This window comes from Macrobrachium nipponense, chromosome 24 (assembly GCF_015104395.2).
Source record: "Macrobrachium nipponense isolate FS-2020 chromosome 24, ASM1510439v2, whole genome shotgun sequence".
In the NCBI taxonomy this organism is placed as follows: Eukaryota; Metazoa; Arthropoda; class Malacostraca; order Decapoda; family Palaemonidae; genus Macrobrachium; species Macrobrachium nipponense.
Window position 1 is genome coordinate 22,842,620 of NC_061091.1, and position 21,019 is coordinate 22,863,638.

The following is a 21,019-nucleotide window of genomic DNA, read 5'->3' on the forward strand; positions in this document are numbered from 1 at the left end:
AGCAAAAGTCCCATCTCGGTGAGTGGTCGCGAGTTCGATTCTCGACCATTCCATTGAGGAGTGAGAGATGTGTATTTCTGGTGATAGAAGTTCACTCTCGACGTGGTTCGGAAGTCACGTAAAGCCGTTGGTCCCGTTGCTGAATAACCACTGGTTTCATGCAACGTAAAAACACCATGCAAACAAAGCATATTCAGCAAAAGAGGTCGTCTCTCTGCCCTAATCTTCACTCTTCTACAGCTTCCAGTCTCATTCTTCTTCTCCAAGTAGTTTTGGGGCTTATAACTCTTGTTTGTTTGTTTGTATGGCGTTTTTACGTAGCATGGAGCCAGTGGTTATTCAGCAACGGGTTATAACTCTTTCTGGTGCCCAAAAGGAGTGCAGGTGACACACAGTACCACGTATTTCTCCAAAGGGTTATGCGAAGGACAGGTGCAGACCATCTCCATATTACTTTCATGATATCATCTATATAAAGAATTTCCTCAGGCTCCTTACTGGCACCATTTCTTACTCTAACCTCCCATCTGGATGCTTATACTGATCTTGAAATTCTATGAAGAAATCTTTTAAGAGTAGTTTAACTGTTATACCATGATCAAAGAGACTAACGTATAATCTCCGTAAGCAAGTTCATTCTATTTTCTTTTCGAATCTTTTTCGGTCTCAGCCGGCCAAATGTTTGATTTGTAAGTCTTTCAAAAAGTTCCAACTTTTCAGTGTGTCGCTAAATTCAAACTTACCCGGCATTTCAACAAATTCCAATTTTCCAGTCTTTCAACAAATTCCAACTTTTCCAATATTCCACTAAATTCCAACTTTTCCAGTATTTCATAAATTCCAACTTTTCCATTCTTTCACTAAATTTCAACCTTTCCAGTCTTTCACTACATTAGAACTTTTCCAGTCTTTCACCATATTCCAACTTTTCAGTCCTTCACTAAATTCCAAATTTTACAGTCTTTCACAAAATTCCAACTCAACATAATTATTACTGGATGCCGTCGCTTTTTTGTACGAACTCAGTCCACAACAAACCTATTGCCCTCAGTATCATCAAAAGCCCCATCTCTCTAGATGTACGATACACTCTATTAAGGATTTGTGGTGGTTTTCCGATTGAAAAAAATCGTCATCTAAGTATTCTAAGTCTAAGTATTCTAAGTCTGAACAGATACTTCGTATTCTAATAATTTCTAAGCACAGTCTGTCAATATGAAGATAGAAAGCTCAAATTTCTCATTCCTAACATCTACATTTAATGATGTCATTAAATTAGACGTTTCTGTGGACGAAGAAGCAGAAATTACAATTATAATGTCTGCGTCTACTTGCCTATGAGATGTTACAAATGTTATCTTCAATCTCCGGAGACAATTTTCAAGGATAGGTTGTGTAAAGTAAAATAGTAAATAAATAACAAAATATGAGCATTCCAGGCATGGACTTGAACAAAAACTTCTTTATAAAATAAGTTTTTCTTATTTCCTTAAAAAATAAAGGCACATGGATATACCTGCTTCACTACAACATGCCTGTAGAGAGAGAGAGAGAGAGAGAGAGAGAGAGAGAGAGAGAGAGAGAGAGAGAGAGAGAGAGAGACTATATTTCCTAAGAAGGTTACAACCCCACATTTGATTGCATGAGGTTAGGAAACGGAGAACGAAAGTAGTTCACCTAAAGAGGAGATAAAAACCAATGGCACGATTCACCAGTCAACAATTTGGCATCTTCAAAATGATACAATACGAGGAGCCCTGTCCAATTCTAATTCCAAACTTAATACTCCTCTTAAGCCCCGGCTGAATATACAGCAGATGTGCTGGAGCAGAGACCCCCTTCTCCCTTATACATACTACGTAGCAAATTGCCCAATTGGAAGTGATAACCAATACTCAATCCCCAATACCTTCTCCTGTCCCATCACAAACAATTCAAGGAGGACCGTGCCAAGCCTTCCCCAAATACCCTAGAGGATTGAAGGTAAGGGGCTAAGGGACAGGGTTGGCAGGGCGGGGGGGAAGGTTGCGATTTGGAGGAATGCAGCAGTAAAATGGCTATTTCATGATTTTGTTTTCGAAGGCAAATGGGAAGGATTACTCTTTCGAAGTAAACAAGACCCAACTCGACAGCTGGATGATACTCGAATCAAAAGTTAAATAATAAAAATGACAGAAAGCTAAAAAAATAAACCAAATAAAAATTTAAATAATAAACATGTCAAAAAACTAAAAAATACAGCTGATAAAAAATTAATAAACAAGACAAAAAACTAAAAAATAAACCTAATAAAAATTTAAAAAGTTAAAATAGTTTCGCTGTACCTTGATTAAAAAATAAATAAATAAAAAATAAACGAAAAAAATATAAGTACACGTATATCTAACGGAGGGAAATCGAAACGAGACCTTTCAAAGCGAAAGTAGAAACAGCAGACAAACCTCGGCAAATGAACCTCCCACATTCACCAATGGACGAAAGAGACGCAGACTCTTCTTGGAGCTGCGGATTCCGAACTGATATGGACACACTCGCGTCAGAAACCGGAGGTAATCCACGATATCAGTGACCCATTCCGCAGTAATTCGGACCGGAGGGTTTCCAATACCCCGGTGCAGTCTCAGTCTCTCTCTCTCTCCACGCATCACATCTAAATATATTATTAGACATCTATATATATGTATGTATGTATGTATATGTATGTGTATATATATACTATAATTATATATATATTATATATATATATATATATATATATATATATATATATATATTCATATATATATTATGTATATATAATATATATATATACGTAAATTATATACGATATATATATATATATATATACAATATATATATAGATATATATATATCTATATATATAATATATATATATATATATATATATATATAATATATATATATATATAATATAATATATATATTATATATATATATATATATATATATTATATATGTATTTACATATATGTAAATTATATACTATATATAAATATATATATTATATATATATATATATATATATATATATATATATATATATATATATATATATATATATATATATACATACTAACCATTGTTCACGAAAATATTCCATACGGAAATAAGAGTTTGGTCATCATGTACTACCATCCGTAATCAGCAACGTTCCTTATTTATGATCTTTTTTTTTTTTAATGCAGACTTGACATTTTCTTCTTAGGACAGGGTAAGGAAATAAGGAATCAAACATTCACCCTCATTTCAACTGCAAAGCCCTAAAAAAGACATAAAATGAATGATTGGCAGTGCCGTAAAAAAAAAAAAAAAAAAAAAAAAATTTAAAAAAAAAAAAAAAAAAAAAATATATATATATATATATAATATATATATATATATATCTATATATATATATATATATATATATATATATATATATATATGTATATATATATAATTACTGGAGGAGAGAAATAGCATCATATAGCAAACCCCACGTGAAAAAAACCCACTTCGTATAACAAACACCCACGTAAAAAAAAGACATCATATAACCAACACCCACGTAAAAAAAAAAATCATATAGCCAACACCCACGTAAAAAAATGAAAGCCAAATGTCAAAAGTTTGTTCGTGGTCTAACCTAAGAAAAAGCAAAGTTTAAAGCGAAAACTTCGAGACATACCGCTAAGAGAAGCAGTCAATATATTTTACCTTTATCTCTTCGAACGCTGCCTTCGCTACCCCATGCATGTAATGAGTTTGTTTATAATAGATACAGATGAACTCACAGAAAAGGCAAAGAATCTTCATTACTTCTGCCTCTTGTGTGAATCATAGTTCAAACACTGAAAGCTTTGCGTTGAGTTAATCAAGCCCATGTTGTCTAGGAGTGCTTGCCACTTGCATACCTGATCTTGGAATCCCATTTATAAGGTATGGGCTCCTTGTCCTAAGTTGCCAACGTAAATTTGTCAAACTTGCCACTCAGAGGGAACCTACAGTACGTCACATCATTGCCCTAGCAGTGGAAACTTGTAATTTATCAGTGAAAAGGGAACCATCCCTTATACGGATTCCGGAAGCTCCTTAAAATAAGGCACGAGAATTCTTGAAAAGAAGGCATGAGAATACTTGAGCCACTGGACTACTCTATGATTGAGACATTTTTCAAATAAATGACCAAAAAACATAACAACGAAAGTCTTCCATTTTTCGTAATGTTTCGATAGCTTAACCATTGTGGAAATTGATATCAGTACCAATTGAATTTTCCTCCTCGTCAGCCATAGCCTTGGGATATACTCTGAACTTCCAAGGAGAAAGAGAAACAAATGAACCCAATGACATGACGTTCCTCCTCAAAATTCTGGAAAAAATGCAAAGGACAGAGAAAAAAAATAGGCGAGAGAGAGAGAGAGAGAGAGAGAGAGAGAGAGAGAGAGAGAGAGAGAGAGAGAGAATCCATAAGCGAAGACCTGACTGGAATGAAGGACAACGAAAATATTTGGGTCTTACGCAACGACCCCATTCAGCCATTCTCCCGGAGGACGCCAAACCAATTCAGCCGGGCTGAATACTGGCTACCCTAAGTCAACATCTCGGTTTACTTTTATTATTACTCAGCAGCCAGGCAAATATCCCTGTATCAGATGGACTAATAAGCAAAAGTGGCGCTTTCCTGTTTTCTTCATAACGGAGCAACGCATTGCAATGTTGTCTAGATATACAGTATACGTGTTCATATATGAGGATAAATATATACAAGATGAAATCACAAACTTTGCTCTGTTATTCGACTGCTGCTTAAGTCAGCCGATTTACCATAACTCGATATTAAATGCTTCTGGGATTCCTAACCGGTAACAAAGTGGCAATATGAATTCAAACCCCGTTGCGTTTTGCGAAACAATGAAAAAAAAATTAAATAAAAAAAAAAAAAAAACGGTTAAGATTCAATAGTTTCAGACCACCAGGAAAGTCACATATGCTAACATATGAAATATATGTAACTTTCCTTCTTTTAATGTTTCATGCCAGCAATCACCTGAAGAGGAGACCCGTTGGTCTAAAAAATGTTGTGAATTTTAATGCTTTAATATATTTCGCAAAACACAACGGTATTTCAATTTGCTCTTACAGCACGACAAGTGTGCGTATTATATCAATTATAAGCGCCAATATGTTGTAAACTAATCAGACCCTGAAACATAAACAAAACAGCAACGACTTCTGGTCCGGGTAAACGCAAGAATTAAAATCAACCTACTGAAAAACAAATAAAAGCATTGACGAATTGTTGCTCCTTAACACTTAGGAAAAAATGCAAGGACAGGGAAAAAATATGAGAGAGAGAGAGAAGAGAGAGAGAGAGAGAGGAGGAGAGAGAGAGAGAGAGAGAGAGAGAGAGAGAGAGAGAGAGAGAGAAACTCAATGAAATGACGTTCCTCCTCAAAACTTTGGAAAAAATGCAAAGGACAGAAAGCAATTAGGGGAGAGAGAGACACACACCAATAAACGCAATGACATGATGTTCGTCCTAAAACTTAAAAAATGCGGACAGGAAACAAAATAGCCGAGAGAGAGAGAGAGAGAGAGAATGTATCCACCGTACGTCACACACGGGAGAGAAATGCGACAGCACGTAGCTACTTTTATGAGGTAACCATTAAAAATTCAGGGCACAAGGGAGAAAGTAGGACACAAATGGACGCGAGGTCTGAATGTATGTATGTATGTAGACTCAACCCTCAAAACCGTGATATTTTTTTTATGAAATGCGTCGGTGGCGTTGCAGCTTTGCCCATTAAATACCCAGGATGCAGGGTCACGAGGGGTCACCTCAAACTCACCTGAGGTCCGTTAGCCCTCGAGGGAACCAAGAAACTAAACTAAAATCAAATAAATAAATAAATAAAATCCTGGGTCATCTCCTCATCTGAACCTGAGGACGCAATGCACCATTGTGTTCTCTTGAGATCTTTCCGGTGTGTGTGTTAGTTTTGGTTTCCTGCTTTGTGTTTTTTTAAAATCTCTGTCTCACGTGCCATACGAGTTCTGAAACTGTTCTTTTCGAGATTTCGGGAATAATTCTCTCTCTCTCTCTCTCTTGATTCCGTGTAGTGACAAGAGTAAATCTGCATGGGATGATTTTCACGTTGAGGAATCTCACTATCAACAAATAAAACATCTTGAAAGAAACTTAAACTATAAACATATTTATTTTGAATGTTTCAAGTTTTACAGTACACATGGACATGCAATAATGATAATGCGAGTGTTGTTAGATCATTATAATATATATTGGTGCGACCTTGAAATTTGCAATTTTTTTGCCCCAAAAATACCCTGAGTATGCATTTGCTGTCTATTTACTCATCAGATAAAGTCTTCACCACTGAGTGAATCACAAAAGATATCGATCACCTAACCAGGCCGAAATCCTCGCTATGACAAAGTAATGACGATTTTCTCAGTCATGGGTCTCAGATAATGCATTACATAGTAGACTTCACTATCTTTCATGACAGTGTCAGCATATAAGGGGCGGATGCAGCGATGTAATTAATACTGACTCGTTCTTTGCTAAGGTAGAATTTAAGTCTGAGACAATAAATGTAACTAAGAGATTATATATTAAAATTAATGATATTTTTGTGAGTTCCACATTAAAATAATCCTTTGAGTTGTGTATTAAAATTAAAGATAATCATTTGAGTGATATATTATGATAATTTTGTGAGCTGTATATTAAAATTAAAGATAATTTTGTGAGATATATTAGAAGCAATAAATATAACTAAGAGATTATATAATAAAATTGAAGATAATTTTGTGAGTTATTTATTAGGGACAATAAATATAACTAAGATATTACATTTTAAAATTAAAGATAATTTTGCGTTAATATATATATCAATATTAAAGATAATTTTGTGAGTTGTATTTTTAAATTAATGATAATTTTGTGAGTAGTATATCAAAATTGAAGATAATTTTGTGCATATATTAGAATTGCAGACAATTTTGTGGGATATATTCAAATTTAAGATAATTTTGAGAGTTATATATTTAAATTGAAGATAATTTTGTGACGTATATTAAAATTGAAGGTAATTTTGTGAATCATATATTAAAATTGAAGATAATTCTGTGAATTATATATTAAAATTGAGGATAATTTTGTGCAATATATTAAAATTGAAGATGATTTTGTGCGATATATTAAAATTGAAGATAATTTTGTGAGATATATTAAAATTAAAGATAATTTTGTCAGTTACATATAAAAACTAATGATAATTTTGTGTCATCTTTTTAGTTTTCTGTAAAAAAAAAAAAAAACTATTGCGCCGGCTTAGTCTGTCCTTCCGCTCTCAGATCTAAAAAACTACAGAAGTAGAAGGCTGCAAATTGGTATTTCGACCATCCAACCCCCCTCCCCCAATCATCACACATACCAAATTGCAACCCTCTAGCCTCAGTAGTTTGCAGTTTACCTTTGGTTAAAGTTAGCCATGGATCGTGCATCTGGCAGCGCTTTCCGGAGCCATGGGACACACCCTCACTCTACCGCATCTGGTGAGCAACTACAGAGCTGCCGGTCATAGTTGATGGTTTTATATAGTGTTATACGTTGTAGGTGCAAAATATTCGATTTCTTCGGCGCGTTTTTTACTTGTTGACAGTGAACTTTAATTCTGGGTTGACAAGTTACCTGACAAGTTACCAAGAGAATTTCTGACTCCCAGAAGTATGTCCACCTCAGTCAGGGCAAGATTGAGGAATTTGCCACAAGATCGTGAGTAATCTGATAAGAGATGCTGTAGACTGAGAATTGAATTTAAAATGTTTTCAACTTGAGTATCGAAATTGAGGAGGAATTCCTTTTATAAAACAGACAATATGATGTTCATTACACACAAACTTCAAGACATTTTCGTGCTTGACAAATAATGATATATGTATATATATATATATATATATATATATATATATATATATATTATATATATATATATATATATATATATATATATATATATATATATATATATATAGATATATATATATCACTGATGATTATTTTCGCTTGGACATACTAAACTTTGACATTCTTTGGATAATTATACGTTTTTAGATGAAGCTACTTTAGAAACGTATAAATATCCCAGTAACGTTTTGGATCGAAAAAAATTTGAACTGAGTATATATAGAATTTAGCCCAAAGTTCACGCGCTGGATCTATGAGGTCATTCGGCGCTGAAACGGAAATTGACAGTAAAAGGTTTGAAAGGTGTAACAGGAGGAAAACGTCGTTCCGAGGAAAGAGAAAATGAACGAAAGGGGTCAGCTAGGGGCCGAAAGCTCGCTGCAAAGAACCTGAAGTAATGCCTACAGTGCAACGCAGGAGGTGCACTGACGAGACTCTCCCTCTACGGCGTCACAAAAATTTGGATTACATTATTTTTGTGTGTGTGTGGTCGAGAAAGGAAGATAAACCGCAAACGTTGAACCAAAAGATTCCCATTTCGAAAATTAACGAGGAAAGAAACTAACGTCTTTCAAAACTAAACCGCTGCAATTCAAGATAAATGGAAATATGATAACGGTAAGCGTTCCAGAATGAAGCTTAAAGTAACAGAAAAATCTAAATAAAAAAAATAATAAAAGCGCAGACTCCAGTTGATTCTAAAAGAAAACCAAACAAGAAAAATTAAGCTCCAATTATCCCCCCTTCTGCATCGACACACCCAATTCTCCATCTTTTTCTTCCTCCTCTTCTTCTTCTTCTTCTTCTTCTTCTTCGTCTTCCCTCTGGATTCCAACTTCAGCTCCGCAGCCTGATTCGGTTATTTCTCGTAATTGCCTCGACGATTTCTCTGCCTCTCCGCCTTTGCTATTCTTAGCGCAACTTGACCCAAGCAGAGGCAAATAAAAGTTATAGCTAGTTAATAAACGAAATTTATTTATTTCCAGATACGGAGGAGAAATTACAAGACTTATGGTGGACTATGACTGGTTTTTAGGACATTATCGACTTAAAGCAACAAGACTTGCGTCTTGTCAGTTGCTGGAACTCCCCGTCATTGGCTGTCTGTCCGTCTGCCTGTCTGTATGTGTCTGTCTCCTTCCAAAGACTTCCTCCTAAAGTCTTAAGACTTAAACTTCATAGCCTCACTTGATCCTCCAATGAAAAGTTTAGCCGCGACGCCGGAGATAATTCCAACACTTCCTGCACAATGCTCTCTCTCTCTCTCTCTCTCTCTCTCTCTCTCTCTCTCTCTCTCTCTGTTCTTCAATCTAGTCGTCTATTATTCTGATGCTTGCAAACTGGAATAATTAAAATTCATCTTGTTGATACACTCACACAGTGGTACAGTCTCTCTCTCTCTCTCTCTCTCTCTCTCTCTCTCTCTCTCTCTCTCTCTCTCTCTCTCTCTCAGAAAAAATAATTCTGAATTTTCAAAAAATTAATCGTTCAGAGCACCACTAACAAAAAAATTGCCGACACACTAATGAAATAATGTGAGCACAAAGAGAATAATGTTCAGCATCACTCATTCTTAAAATGAAACAATATGGTGTTCATTTAAACACTTAATTTTTTTTTTTTGGTATAAAAATAGACAGGTTTGCTTATACACTGATAGGTGGCTTTCTCATCTTGGGATAAAATGTTGAGACTTTAGTAATTTGTAATTTTGGATAAAGTAAACTTTGCAGAAAAGTTATTATTAAAGGTTAGTCAAGTATACACACTCACGCACGCGCGTGCACGCACACACACATATATAGATATATATATATATATATATATATATATATATATAAATTCATATATATTATATATATATACAATCTATAAATTCATATTTAAATATGCATACATATACATGATAAATATAAATATTATATAATATATATATATATAGTATATATATATATATAGTATATATATATAGTATATATATATATATATATATATCTATATATATATAATATAATATAGTGAGAGAGAGAGAAATCTCCACGTCTTAACATAACCAAGCCTTCAACAGAACTACGAGGATAATTATTACTACCTTTAATCCCTCATCTTCACCCACTAAATTGTGGACACACGCCCCCCCCCCCCCCCCACCCACCCCCCACCCACAAACCCCAACCCTCTAACCTCCTGCTTGTTTAACAGAACTCGTTAGCAACTCGTTACCTCCAGCTGGTCCCAAGCAATGCTACGAAAACACCAAACCAACAAGACCTAAGCTTATTACCGTCACCTCCAGCACGAAACAGGTTTAATGTGATTACAGCTTAGATTCGGTGGACTCACACTATAGCCTCTGCATCTTGGTCTCCCTTTAGGCCTCATGGAACTGGGGATACCTTGTAGACGCCTCGGAGTGGAGGAGGAGGAGGAGGAGGAGGAGGAGGAGGAGGAGGAAGCATGAAAGTAAGGTAGGGTGGACATAACGTAGGGAGAATGGAATTAAGGAAGGGAGGAAATATAATGTAGCAGGAATGGAATTAAGGAAGGGAGGAGATAATTAGGAGGAATGGAGTAAGGAAAGGCGATAATGTGGGAGAAGTGAAGTGCAAGTGAAGAAGGGAGGAGATAATGTGGGAAATGTGAGGAAGGGAGGAGACAGTGCAGGAGGGATGAAAGTGAGGTAGGGAGGAGATAAAGTAGGAGGAATAGAAGCGAGGAAGTGAGGAGACAAGGTAGGAGGAACGGAAGTGAGAGAGAGAGAGAGAGAGAGAGAGAGAGAGAGAGAGAGAGAGAGAGAGAGAGAGCTAGGAGATCAGTAGAATAATGAGAACGAGAAGGCAAACGGGGAGAAATTCGGTGCAAGGGCGGTGGATGCAGTTATATTAGAGGGCGAAAGTGTCTCCGTATTAGTAGTAGTGCGGAAAACACTCGAGGGGCCAATTTAAGGAACTGGGCCCTGCAGCGGCACTCAGAAGGGGGTCTAGGTACTCGGGAGGAAGTTTCGGCACTTGGTTGCTGGAGGTCATACGGTTGACAAGAAGAGAGAAGGGAAAACACAGCAAAGGAGGGTGGAAACATCATTCAGGACAGAGATCAGGACCTGGGAACTGACTTGAGTTTTATTGTAGGTGGAGCCACTCTTTGGAAATGGCACTGCAAAATTTCAAGAGATTAATATAACGAAAGACTCCTGAGAGGAACAGTGAAAATTAAAATGACAGACTAGCATACACACACACACACACACACACACACACACACACACACACATATATATATAATATATATATATATATATATATATATATATAGATCATATTATAATACTTATATCTATATATATATATATTATTGATTAATATTATAGTTAGTTACCAGCCCTGAAAAAATTTTTTTTTACTCTATTCAGCAGTCTTTCATTACATTATTCTCGTGAACACACACACACACGCACAGAGAGAGAGAGAAGAGAGAGGAGAGAGAGAGAGAGAGAGAATGTCTAACTCGGTAAAATCCTTGTAATTCGCTTTACGTAATCTCCTCCAAAATCCTGAAGGGCCTCTGGGTTGTAACCCCTATTTTCTACTCTCAGGACCATCCTTCAAACCTTTACTGTAACTACGGAGTTCACTCCAATTATCCTAACGCCAAGGGACGAGAGAGAGAGAGAGAGAGAGAGAGAGAGAGAGAGAGAGAGAGAGAGTCTAGCCTCGCTTCAGCCTCATTAAAAGCATAAGGGTGACCTCCTCCTTCCTCCTCCTCCTCCGCCTTCGCCGCCGCCCCTCCTCCTTTTCTATGCGGTCGAGCTCGAATTCGCCTCAAAAGATTCGAGAACAACCTCAGTATATGATATACATTTTCGAGTCTTGAGCAACACGGTTGTACCGTCTCTCAGTGGTCATATTTCTCTCTCTCTCTTTCTTGTTTTTACCGCTTTGTAGGTAACCGTAAACATTTATGATTATGAAATCTGCTATGAAAGTAAGTCATGAATATTATGAGTAGTTGCATAAAACATAAACAATGCACACACAAACACACACACACAAAACATCTGCTTGAAAATAATATAAAAACGCAGTCAGCTAATTTCAAGATCCAATCTCGCGAAAGGCGAAAGACGAAAGTACAACAAAAACTAAAAAGGTAACGCTAAATACAAAGTGGTCACCTTTAAATAAAGATTTAAAGCTTCAAATCAAGATGACGTCTTTTAACGTTTATGATCCGCGTTTCCTGAGATATATCCTTTATAAATGAGTTCGAAATAATAAGATAGTGAATGTTGTTAACTGCAACTCAAGCATACTTGCATTTCCAGACATTATTTCGTATATACTTGTATTTTTCACTATATTTTGATAAGCAATAAACAAATATATATATATATATATATATATATATATATATAATAATATATACATATATATATATATATATGTAGTAACTAGCAACCCCTTCTCCCTATCTAACGCCCCTTCTCCTCCACCTCATCCACACCGCAACACTATACATCCGAAAGCAGGCTCAAAGTTCCTACTCAAGAGTTCCGCATTTGAAGTAGCCTTGACCTCCAAGTGTCCCTTTAAAGTTGCGGTCTTGGGGTTGCGTTATGGAACGACCGGAATCTGATAGAGGAGACAACATCCTCCCCCCCCCCCCCACAACCATACCCCTCCCCCCAACAGCGAGAAAGAGATCCCCGTGGAGGGGGGGTGGGGGCTGTAGTGCCGTCAGTGGTAAAACTCTCACGGTGCACAGTAGGCATTACTTACGGGTACTTAGCAGAGTCCCATCCCTAGACCCATAGCTGCAACCTCTTTAATTCCGTTTACTGTATCCTCCGTTCATATTCCTTTTCTTCCATCTTACTTTCTACCATCTCCTAACAATTGTTCCATAGCGCAACTGCGATGCTTTCCTTCTGTCAACCTTTCAAACCTTCAATTTCCGTTTCAGCGCTATATGACCTCACAGGCCCCAGCGTTTGGCCTTAGGCCTAAATTCAGTTCTAATTTCAGAGAAAGATCTGTGTACTGCGGCATTTCGAGGATCCGGAACTACGGTCATTGACTACGTCGAGGAATCAGCTAAATTAGATGTGAAGGACTAAAATCTCCTTCATTAAGTTTTTTTTTTTTTGTGAGAGATGAAAAATCATCTTCTCTATTTTTCTGATGACGGCTTTCTCGTTGTTGCGTACACTGGCGAGCAAAGCACCAAAAGGCGTGGTAAAATCCGGTTGAGTCATTTTGGTGTTTATTATTGCTTATACAATTCTCTCTCTCTCTCTCTCTCTCTCTCTCTCTCTCCTCTCCAACGCGACAAAGTCCAGATCCGCAGGACATTTTCCAGCGATGACTACTGAGGGACTGAATTCCAGTGGCGAGTCCTTTTCCTTATATCCTGCTGTTGCGGGCTCTCGAGTATAGTTTTAATCGCGGTGGTTTTAATTATAATAATAATAATAATAATAAAAGAATTACGGTGAAAATAACGCAAGGAGATTAAGAGCTGCCTAAGCTTAAGCGGATAAGAGAGGAAAGGCCGTTTTAAGCGTCGTTTTCAGCGGCCGAGCAATGTTACACTAATCCGTCAAAAGCACGGATCATTCTGATTTACGTTTCCAAGGGCCGATGAATCATCTTATAAATTAATTGGTCATCCATTCAATCTGAATCAATATGAAACCTTCAACGAGATTCAATCAGCACCTTCCCTACTGTCAACGCACGAACAGGACAACTAACTGGTTATCAAGTATCATCATTTGTTTTCTACATCTTTCTACTTTTTTTAACTATTTTAAATAAGGGTTGCTGTTCAACCGACCTTTACATATAGAAGAAAGACACCATAAAAAAATGATTATTTTCATTTATCTATAAAGTTAAATTGGACGAATATGACCGTGAGACCAAAATGAGCTGGGAGCATCATAAACATTTGCTCTCAATCTAAACGCCTGGTTCTGGCTAACTAACAGCAGTCCACCGTGAAATTAAACTTCAAAAGCAAACAGGAAAAAAGTCGAGACAAACGCTGAGCGGAGACGCCACGTAATTAAAACTGATCAAAAGTCAAATCAGACGACCGCGGCCGATTAATGCTATCAAAGCGGTCGACTGAGAAAAAACGGAATTTACAATTAAGATGCAAATTGACTTCGACTTCACTGGCATTTGAACATACGGCCATAACACATACTGCATATTCTTTAAAAAGCGTGAGAGAGTCAGTTATCAAAACTCTTTGTATGTTGTCACATAAAAACACCAAGCCATACAATGCCTCATTGAATTAGTTATCAAAAATCTTTTGTACGTCATCAAATATGGAAACCATTTCCATGTCATACCATTCTACAAATAACTGCCTGGCTATATACTGTAATAAAATACAAACAGGTCCTTTGCCGTTATCAAATGCCCTTTGGGGGTCTATGAGAAAGATCTCAGTCCTCCTACCTAGTTGTGAAATCAATATTTCATTTCATACAATTTTCTAAAAGTAACATGTTTTATCAAAATTATTTCCACGTACATGAATGATTAAACTTGTTTCAGATTCACAGAGGAATATATAATCAAAACACGATAAAAGTTGATAACGGTGTTTGAGAAAAGAGAGAAAAAAACATTTTAACATTGCTGACAGCACTATTTCAAATTGTAATTTACACAGCACTCAACCCAACACTCTTCGTTTTGAGAGCTTCGATGATTCAGAAAATTCCCACCAGACTAGCGAGATCTAATTCCAAGCTCAGTATAAAAAAAAAAATTGTTCATCTTTCATCGCTGTCTGGTTTTGGTTACCAAAATTTCCATGAAGTGATCATAGTTTCATCTCCAAAAAATCTTATTTTAACTTTCCTTTTAAAGTGATTCCTGATTCTTGGGGGCCAAGATCCTCAATGATTAAAATCGCATTTGAAAATCTTTCATTAACATACAGTATCACAGATGAACTTATGATTTTTCAATTATGTGCGAGCAGTTCAAGATTTTGAACATTTTTCTATTTCTAGTTTCGGAGTTCAGCTCTCAAGAGAATGAAGTCGACGAGACAATAAAGAAAGTCCCTTTCTTTTATGAAAATGAAGTGAAGTGGTAGAGAGCAAGACCGACTTTGTGACAAGCTCAGCTAATGATGTGGAATCTATTTTAACTCAACATCTGCAGGTATTCAAAGACATTTCATTCTAAGAAATACTCTGATAACTAGAGCAGTTTAACCGTCGCAGATACACTGTATGATTCAACCATTTTAATAATTGTGCAAAGTAGCACAAAGGAGAACTGGCTATTTCATACTGTATAAAAGTAGTAACATATTTTTCGGAAGAAAAAAATACATTAAACACCAAAACTTTTAACAGAAACTTTGTAAGAACGATGATGCTTCGCAAATTAATTTTTGTTAGGCGCTTTACCTCAATATTTCTATTAACATTATCAGCATTCATTTAAAGCTTACTCTCTCACGGGACGAACTCGTATCCCAAACTCCTAAAACAACATGAATCTGAAGAAAAAGATAATTCTACAAGAAAATCCAATTACGAGGCACATGCATCTCTATAGCTCTTCGGGAAGGTAGAGCGTGTGCTCTGTCATGACTCTAAGGTTTTAACTAAAGCTGCTCTTCTGTTCCAAGTCCTCCTTAACCACGGGAAGTGACATAGTTAGTCCAACATTTCCATTTTCCCCTTTTCCTTGTTATAACATCCTGATTTGTTTACGTAAAGAGTTTGGGAGATAATTTACACCTTTTCAATTTAACCTCATATATCAAAACAGTGTGCGTCTATAGATTTTTTCTACGAAACAAAACTAGTCTACGGGTATTACACGCCACGTTTAGTATGGCCGTCGTCCATTCTGGGGTACTCATTTCCTCCTTTGGGCGTTAATCGTTAATTTATTTGTCTATTTTTTAACATGTGATTTCTTCTTTCTGGATTTCATATTAACTTGGTTACTTTTTTCTAATGACCACCATATTCTTTAGAAGTTTGAATTATAAGTCAATAATGGCGTTTGGGCTTGCTCCATATGAATAGGGTTCATCTTTTGAATAATAATAATAAATATAAATATAATAATAATAATAATAATAATAATAATAATAATAATAATAATAATAATATAATAATAATAAAAACGGGCTATACATCACAGTAAAGGAAGGAGGGAGAGGGCTACTAAGCATAGAGCACTACGTCAACATCGAGAGCAGAGCACTGGGACAATATCTGAAAACCAAAAAGACGAGTGGCTAAGGAGTGCATGGAAAGGACTGATAAAAGTAGACGAAGACCCAGAAATATAAAGACAGGAGAATGACAAACAAAATAGAGGAATAGCACAGCAAACCAATGCACGGACAGAACATGAGACAGACAAAAGAACTGACCAGCGATGAAACATGGCAATGGCTACAGAGGGGAGAATTCAAGAAGGAAACAGAAGGAATACTAACTGCGGCACAAGACTAGGCCCTAAGAACCAGATATGTCCAAAGAATAACATCTCACCCATATGCAGGAAGTGCAATATGAAAAACGAGACCATAAACCACATAGCAAGCGCATGTCCGGCATGATTCAGCAGCAAAAGCCCTCCACTGCAGTCTTTGCAAGAAAGACCAGCTACCTTGCAGTAATAAGCGGTACGAACACAACAAACCTAAGGGAGTGATAGAAAACATCAGGCAAAGATCTTCTGGAATACAGCATCAGCACAGATAGGGTGATACGTGCCAATAAACCAGACGAGACGTTGATTGACAAAATCAAGCGGAAAGTATCACTCATTAATGTCGCAATACCAAGGGACACCAGAGTAGAAGAGAAAGAGAGAAAAGATTGATAGGTAAGTATCAAGACCTGAAAATAAAAATAAGAAGGATATGGGATATGCCAATGGAAATTGTACCCATAATCACAGGAACACTAGGCACAATCCCAAGATATCTGAAAAGGAACCTGGAAAAACTAGATGCCGAAGTAGCTTCAGGACCCATGCAGAAGAAGGCAGGATGCAGGAACACACTATAAAAAAAAAAACCAAGTCGCATAGGATGTCATTGCTTCTGTATTATATCCATCATTTTACAGAATTGGTTCACTACTTCAAGTTTTAAATTAAAGTTAAAGAATTTGGTGGCTTTCCCTCTCTAACTCCCTAACTCTTTTTATGATAGCTGCAAAGTCCTGTGACTGTTCAATAAAAAGACTTCGAACAAATATGGAACTGAATACATGAAGTGTTTGCTGACATCCCCCGATTTTATTTTTAGTGATTTTCCACCTTTTTATTGGAGGCTAGTTCTTAAAAATACTAAAGACGATTGCATAAAAAAGTTTGGTGGTATCAACCCCTTCCCTCTCACTCTCTATCCCGGCTAGACATAAAATCATGAGGACACGGCTACAAGGAAAGCCCATTTGATTAGAGTCCCTAAATAAAATATTACGAACACGTCAAAAACACGTTGGGACGAAGGGAAATTGTTATGCAAATTTTGACGGAAAAAAAAAAAAATCATCAGGATTTTGTTGCCGTGACTGTCAACAGCACACTTCAGATATCAAAAGCGATAATAATAATAATAATAATATCATTTCAGGTGATCTTTTAGCTCACATCCCACACACATCATTTAGAAAAGGGCAAAAAAATGACAACAAATAATCTGCATTTCAGAATAGGTTAGGGGAGGCGGCAGTCAGAATTGACTCAAGAAATCCCATCAGCTTAAAAGCCAGATGTCAACGAGAAAAAATTTCAGTAATAAAATCTCAAGAATAAAATCTCAATAATCAAATAGCGATTCCAAACAGATGCAATAAAAGGAGCCGAGGAAAACCCTGAGTTTGGGTTAAAGTTGCTATCGACATGAAATTGATTTTCGATATTTATAACGTTCTTTCTTTCGGTACCCAAGCATTGCTATACTAAAATAAAAAGTGTGTTAGATTCGGGAAAGGCTTCGTTCTGAAGCTTTTAAATGATTTTCACTCGATGTAAAATACAAACACACTGATATTTGTATCCGTAATCATATCTTTAAACTTCTTCGTAATAACTCCAATTCTTGTTAGAACACTTTTTAGCGAAGACCATGGTCTAGGAGAGAAATAAAATTTACCTACATAAAATAAAAGAATATTCACTTCGTATCATCCTAGAAACTCAGGAAATTATAGCCTTTTCAAAATTCAGGAATGACTGCATTGTCAATATTAACTTTAAATAAGATTACAAGAGAACAGTACCTTTATAAGGACGCAAAAACTGATTGGCGACATTTCAGAGCGAGAGGAATATATAATATAAAAAAGAATAAGTAACAGATGTAATCGTAAGTCTCCACTCCATGGGTCCCTCCTACCGAATTATCATATTATCATAATAACTATCACCCGAAATCAGTAACAGCCTCCAAATACTGTTTCATAAAAACAAATCAAAGGACGCTGAGAACTTCCTAAGCGCCGTCAAATATCCATTTGCCAACTCTAAGAGTTGGCAAATAGATATTTGACCCTTTGACAACTTGAGAGAACAGAGATGAGAATGCTGAGGTGCATTATGAGAATATCGCTGCTTGAGAGATTGGAAAATGACGCAATCTTGGTCAAGATTACAGAGGCAATAAAAGAGTCACGATTGAGATGGTATGGGCGAGTGTTGAGGATGGATGACGAGGAGGGACGTGAAGAGGCTTGGGAGGAACCTGTTAGAGGAAGAAGATCGAGAGGGAGACAGAGAATGAGATGGCGAGATAAAGTGAAGGAAGATATGGAGAGAAGAGGTTTGGTGGAGGATGATGCCTTTGATAGAAGGTAGTGCAGAAGCCGCATCAGGTAATCGACCCCTTTACGTAGGGATAACGGTGGGAAAAAAGAACCCCTTGACAAAAACATTCACCCCTTCTTTCCCTCTTTCGCCATTTTTCTGGAATCCCCCTACAATTCTTCCCGAATTCCATTCCCGAAGGAAACCAGCTACCAAGGAATCTCTCTCTTTATTCAGCCTCTCAGCAAATTGAAAGAAACGACAGTCACCTCAGTTTCATAAGCCTTAATCCCTCCAGTTGCATTCCAGGTGTGACGTCAAAAGCCCCGTGGGAGGACTTTCTAAAGAAAGTCACACGAGAGGACTTTATTATACAAAGTCATATCAAGGGACTTCGCAAGGGAGGCTTTGGGAGCTGTTGGGTCGCTGATAGAGGAGACCCGGGGAAAATACACAGTTATTATGCTGCCATAAGCTCCTGCTAAATGAAGTTTCGAGGCGCTTAAGCTTAGCCTTTATGAGAAGCCGTTGGGCTGGTTTACTCCCAAGAACCATAAGCGCGCAAGCTGTGCCTTCGGAGAGCATGTGTGTGTGTGTGTGTGTATGTATGTATGTATGTATGTATGTATGTATGTATGTATACATGTATATATATATATATATATATATATATATATATATATATATATATACACACACACACAAATGCATCATATGTACGTGCATGGATATAGCTACATATATAAATATAAATACTTGAGGCATTACCTGAGGCATTCCAACGTATAAAAACAATGTATATAATAAATATGTATATACACATATTTATATATTTGATTACATATGTATATATGCATATATAATGAAAATAGCCACAGAAGACGTGATAAAAGATAGGTAAAGGCGTGTATGCAAATGACTATGAAGATGAGACATGAATTTCCAGTGAAAGCTGAAGTGGGAGTGTGAGAAGAACGGTTAATCCGACTCTCCTTTACGGAAGTGATGTGAGAAGGTTTAATGCAAACGAAGGAAGAAAGGCCGAGGCTGTTGATATGAACGGTTTGTGTAATTTATGTAGAGAGAGAGAAATTGATTAGGTGAAAAATGGTTAGCGGATGTTAAAGAATGAATCCCAGTAGAAAGACTAAACCAGTAGGGGGGCGCTCTAAAGGCAATACCTCCCCCCTCCCCCCTAAGAAACCTTCAGAGGATTAACACCATTTAAATGTGAATTTATGATATCTCAAAATTAATCTTAGATGAGATGAAATTTAAAAGTGTAAGGTCTTATCTGCCGAAAGAATTTTCCTTTGAACTTAAATACTTTTGGAGATCTTGGCATCTGAATAGCGTTAGGGCCAGAAAGTACTCGACCGCCAGAAATGCATTAATTAAAACATCATTTAAATGTGAATTTATGATATTTCAAAAATAAATCTTATATGGGATGAAATTTGAAGATGTAAGGCTTTATCCGCCGAAAGAATTTTTCCATCATCTTCAGTACGTTTGGAGATATTAGCATTTGAATAGCGTTAGGTCCGGGCGATGCCGGGCCGGCTCATTGGAGAAAAGTGTGTTAGTAGTATTAGGGGCAAAGAGGCGGGGATGACTTAACTAAGAAATGTAATGGTGACCTCAGAATAATTGGGAGTTGAAATGTTCTAAAAGTGAGACTATACCTGGGATTATTTCGTTAGTATGAACAAAATTAAATCACGTAGAAACGTCCATGTACACCTTATGGATCTTATAAAAACCCAGATAATCATGTGATTGTTGTTTTTGAGGGTAAACGTGAAATAATTTGCAATTTGATTTACTACGGTCTTCACAAACGATCTGATATGGCCAGTCTCTTTGAAAGGGAATATAAAACAGATTAAGAATTAAGTGAAAAACATAAATAGGCTAAATTCTATACAAGTGCAATAAACTATTGATGGAGAACATTCGGATGCGAGTCAATTATCTTTAGCTGAAACTTAATAAGAGCTAATTATCTCATCCTGACAATGGTTAATTCCTCGATAATTAATTAGATTATGACATAGATAATCTGTTCCCGTAAACCTGGCCTACTGGCAGGTGAAATAAGAGCTAATTAATTACTAATTAAAGGTTAAAACAGCTGGAAAATCAACTGCAGGAGAAACAAAATTTGATGATGTGTCAATAAAAACAGACACTGGCGTTCGAAGGGAATAAGCATAAG

The 21,019-nt window shown here is 36.5% G+C and overlaps 1 protein-coding gene across 1 annotated transcript in view; it reads right to left on the minus strand.

Moving 5' to 3' along the window:
• The window catches only part of LOC135205515 (myotubularin-related protein 6-like), a 638,726-nt gene that overhangs the window by 50,284 nt on the left and 567,423 nt on the right, over positions 1-21,019 (minus strand). Inside the window, 1 exon segment of the mRNA XM_064236258.1 lies at positions 11,005-11,011. Within this exon segment, the coding sequence (XP_064092328.1) occupies positions 11,005-11,011 (7 nt within the window).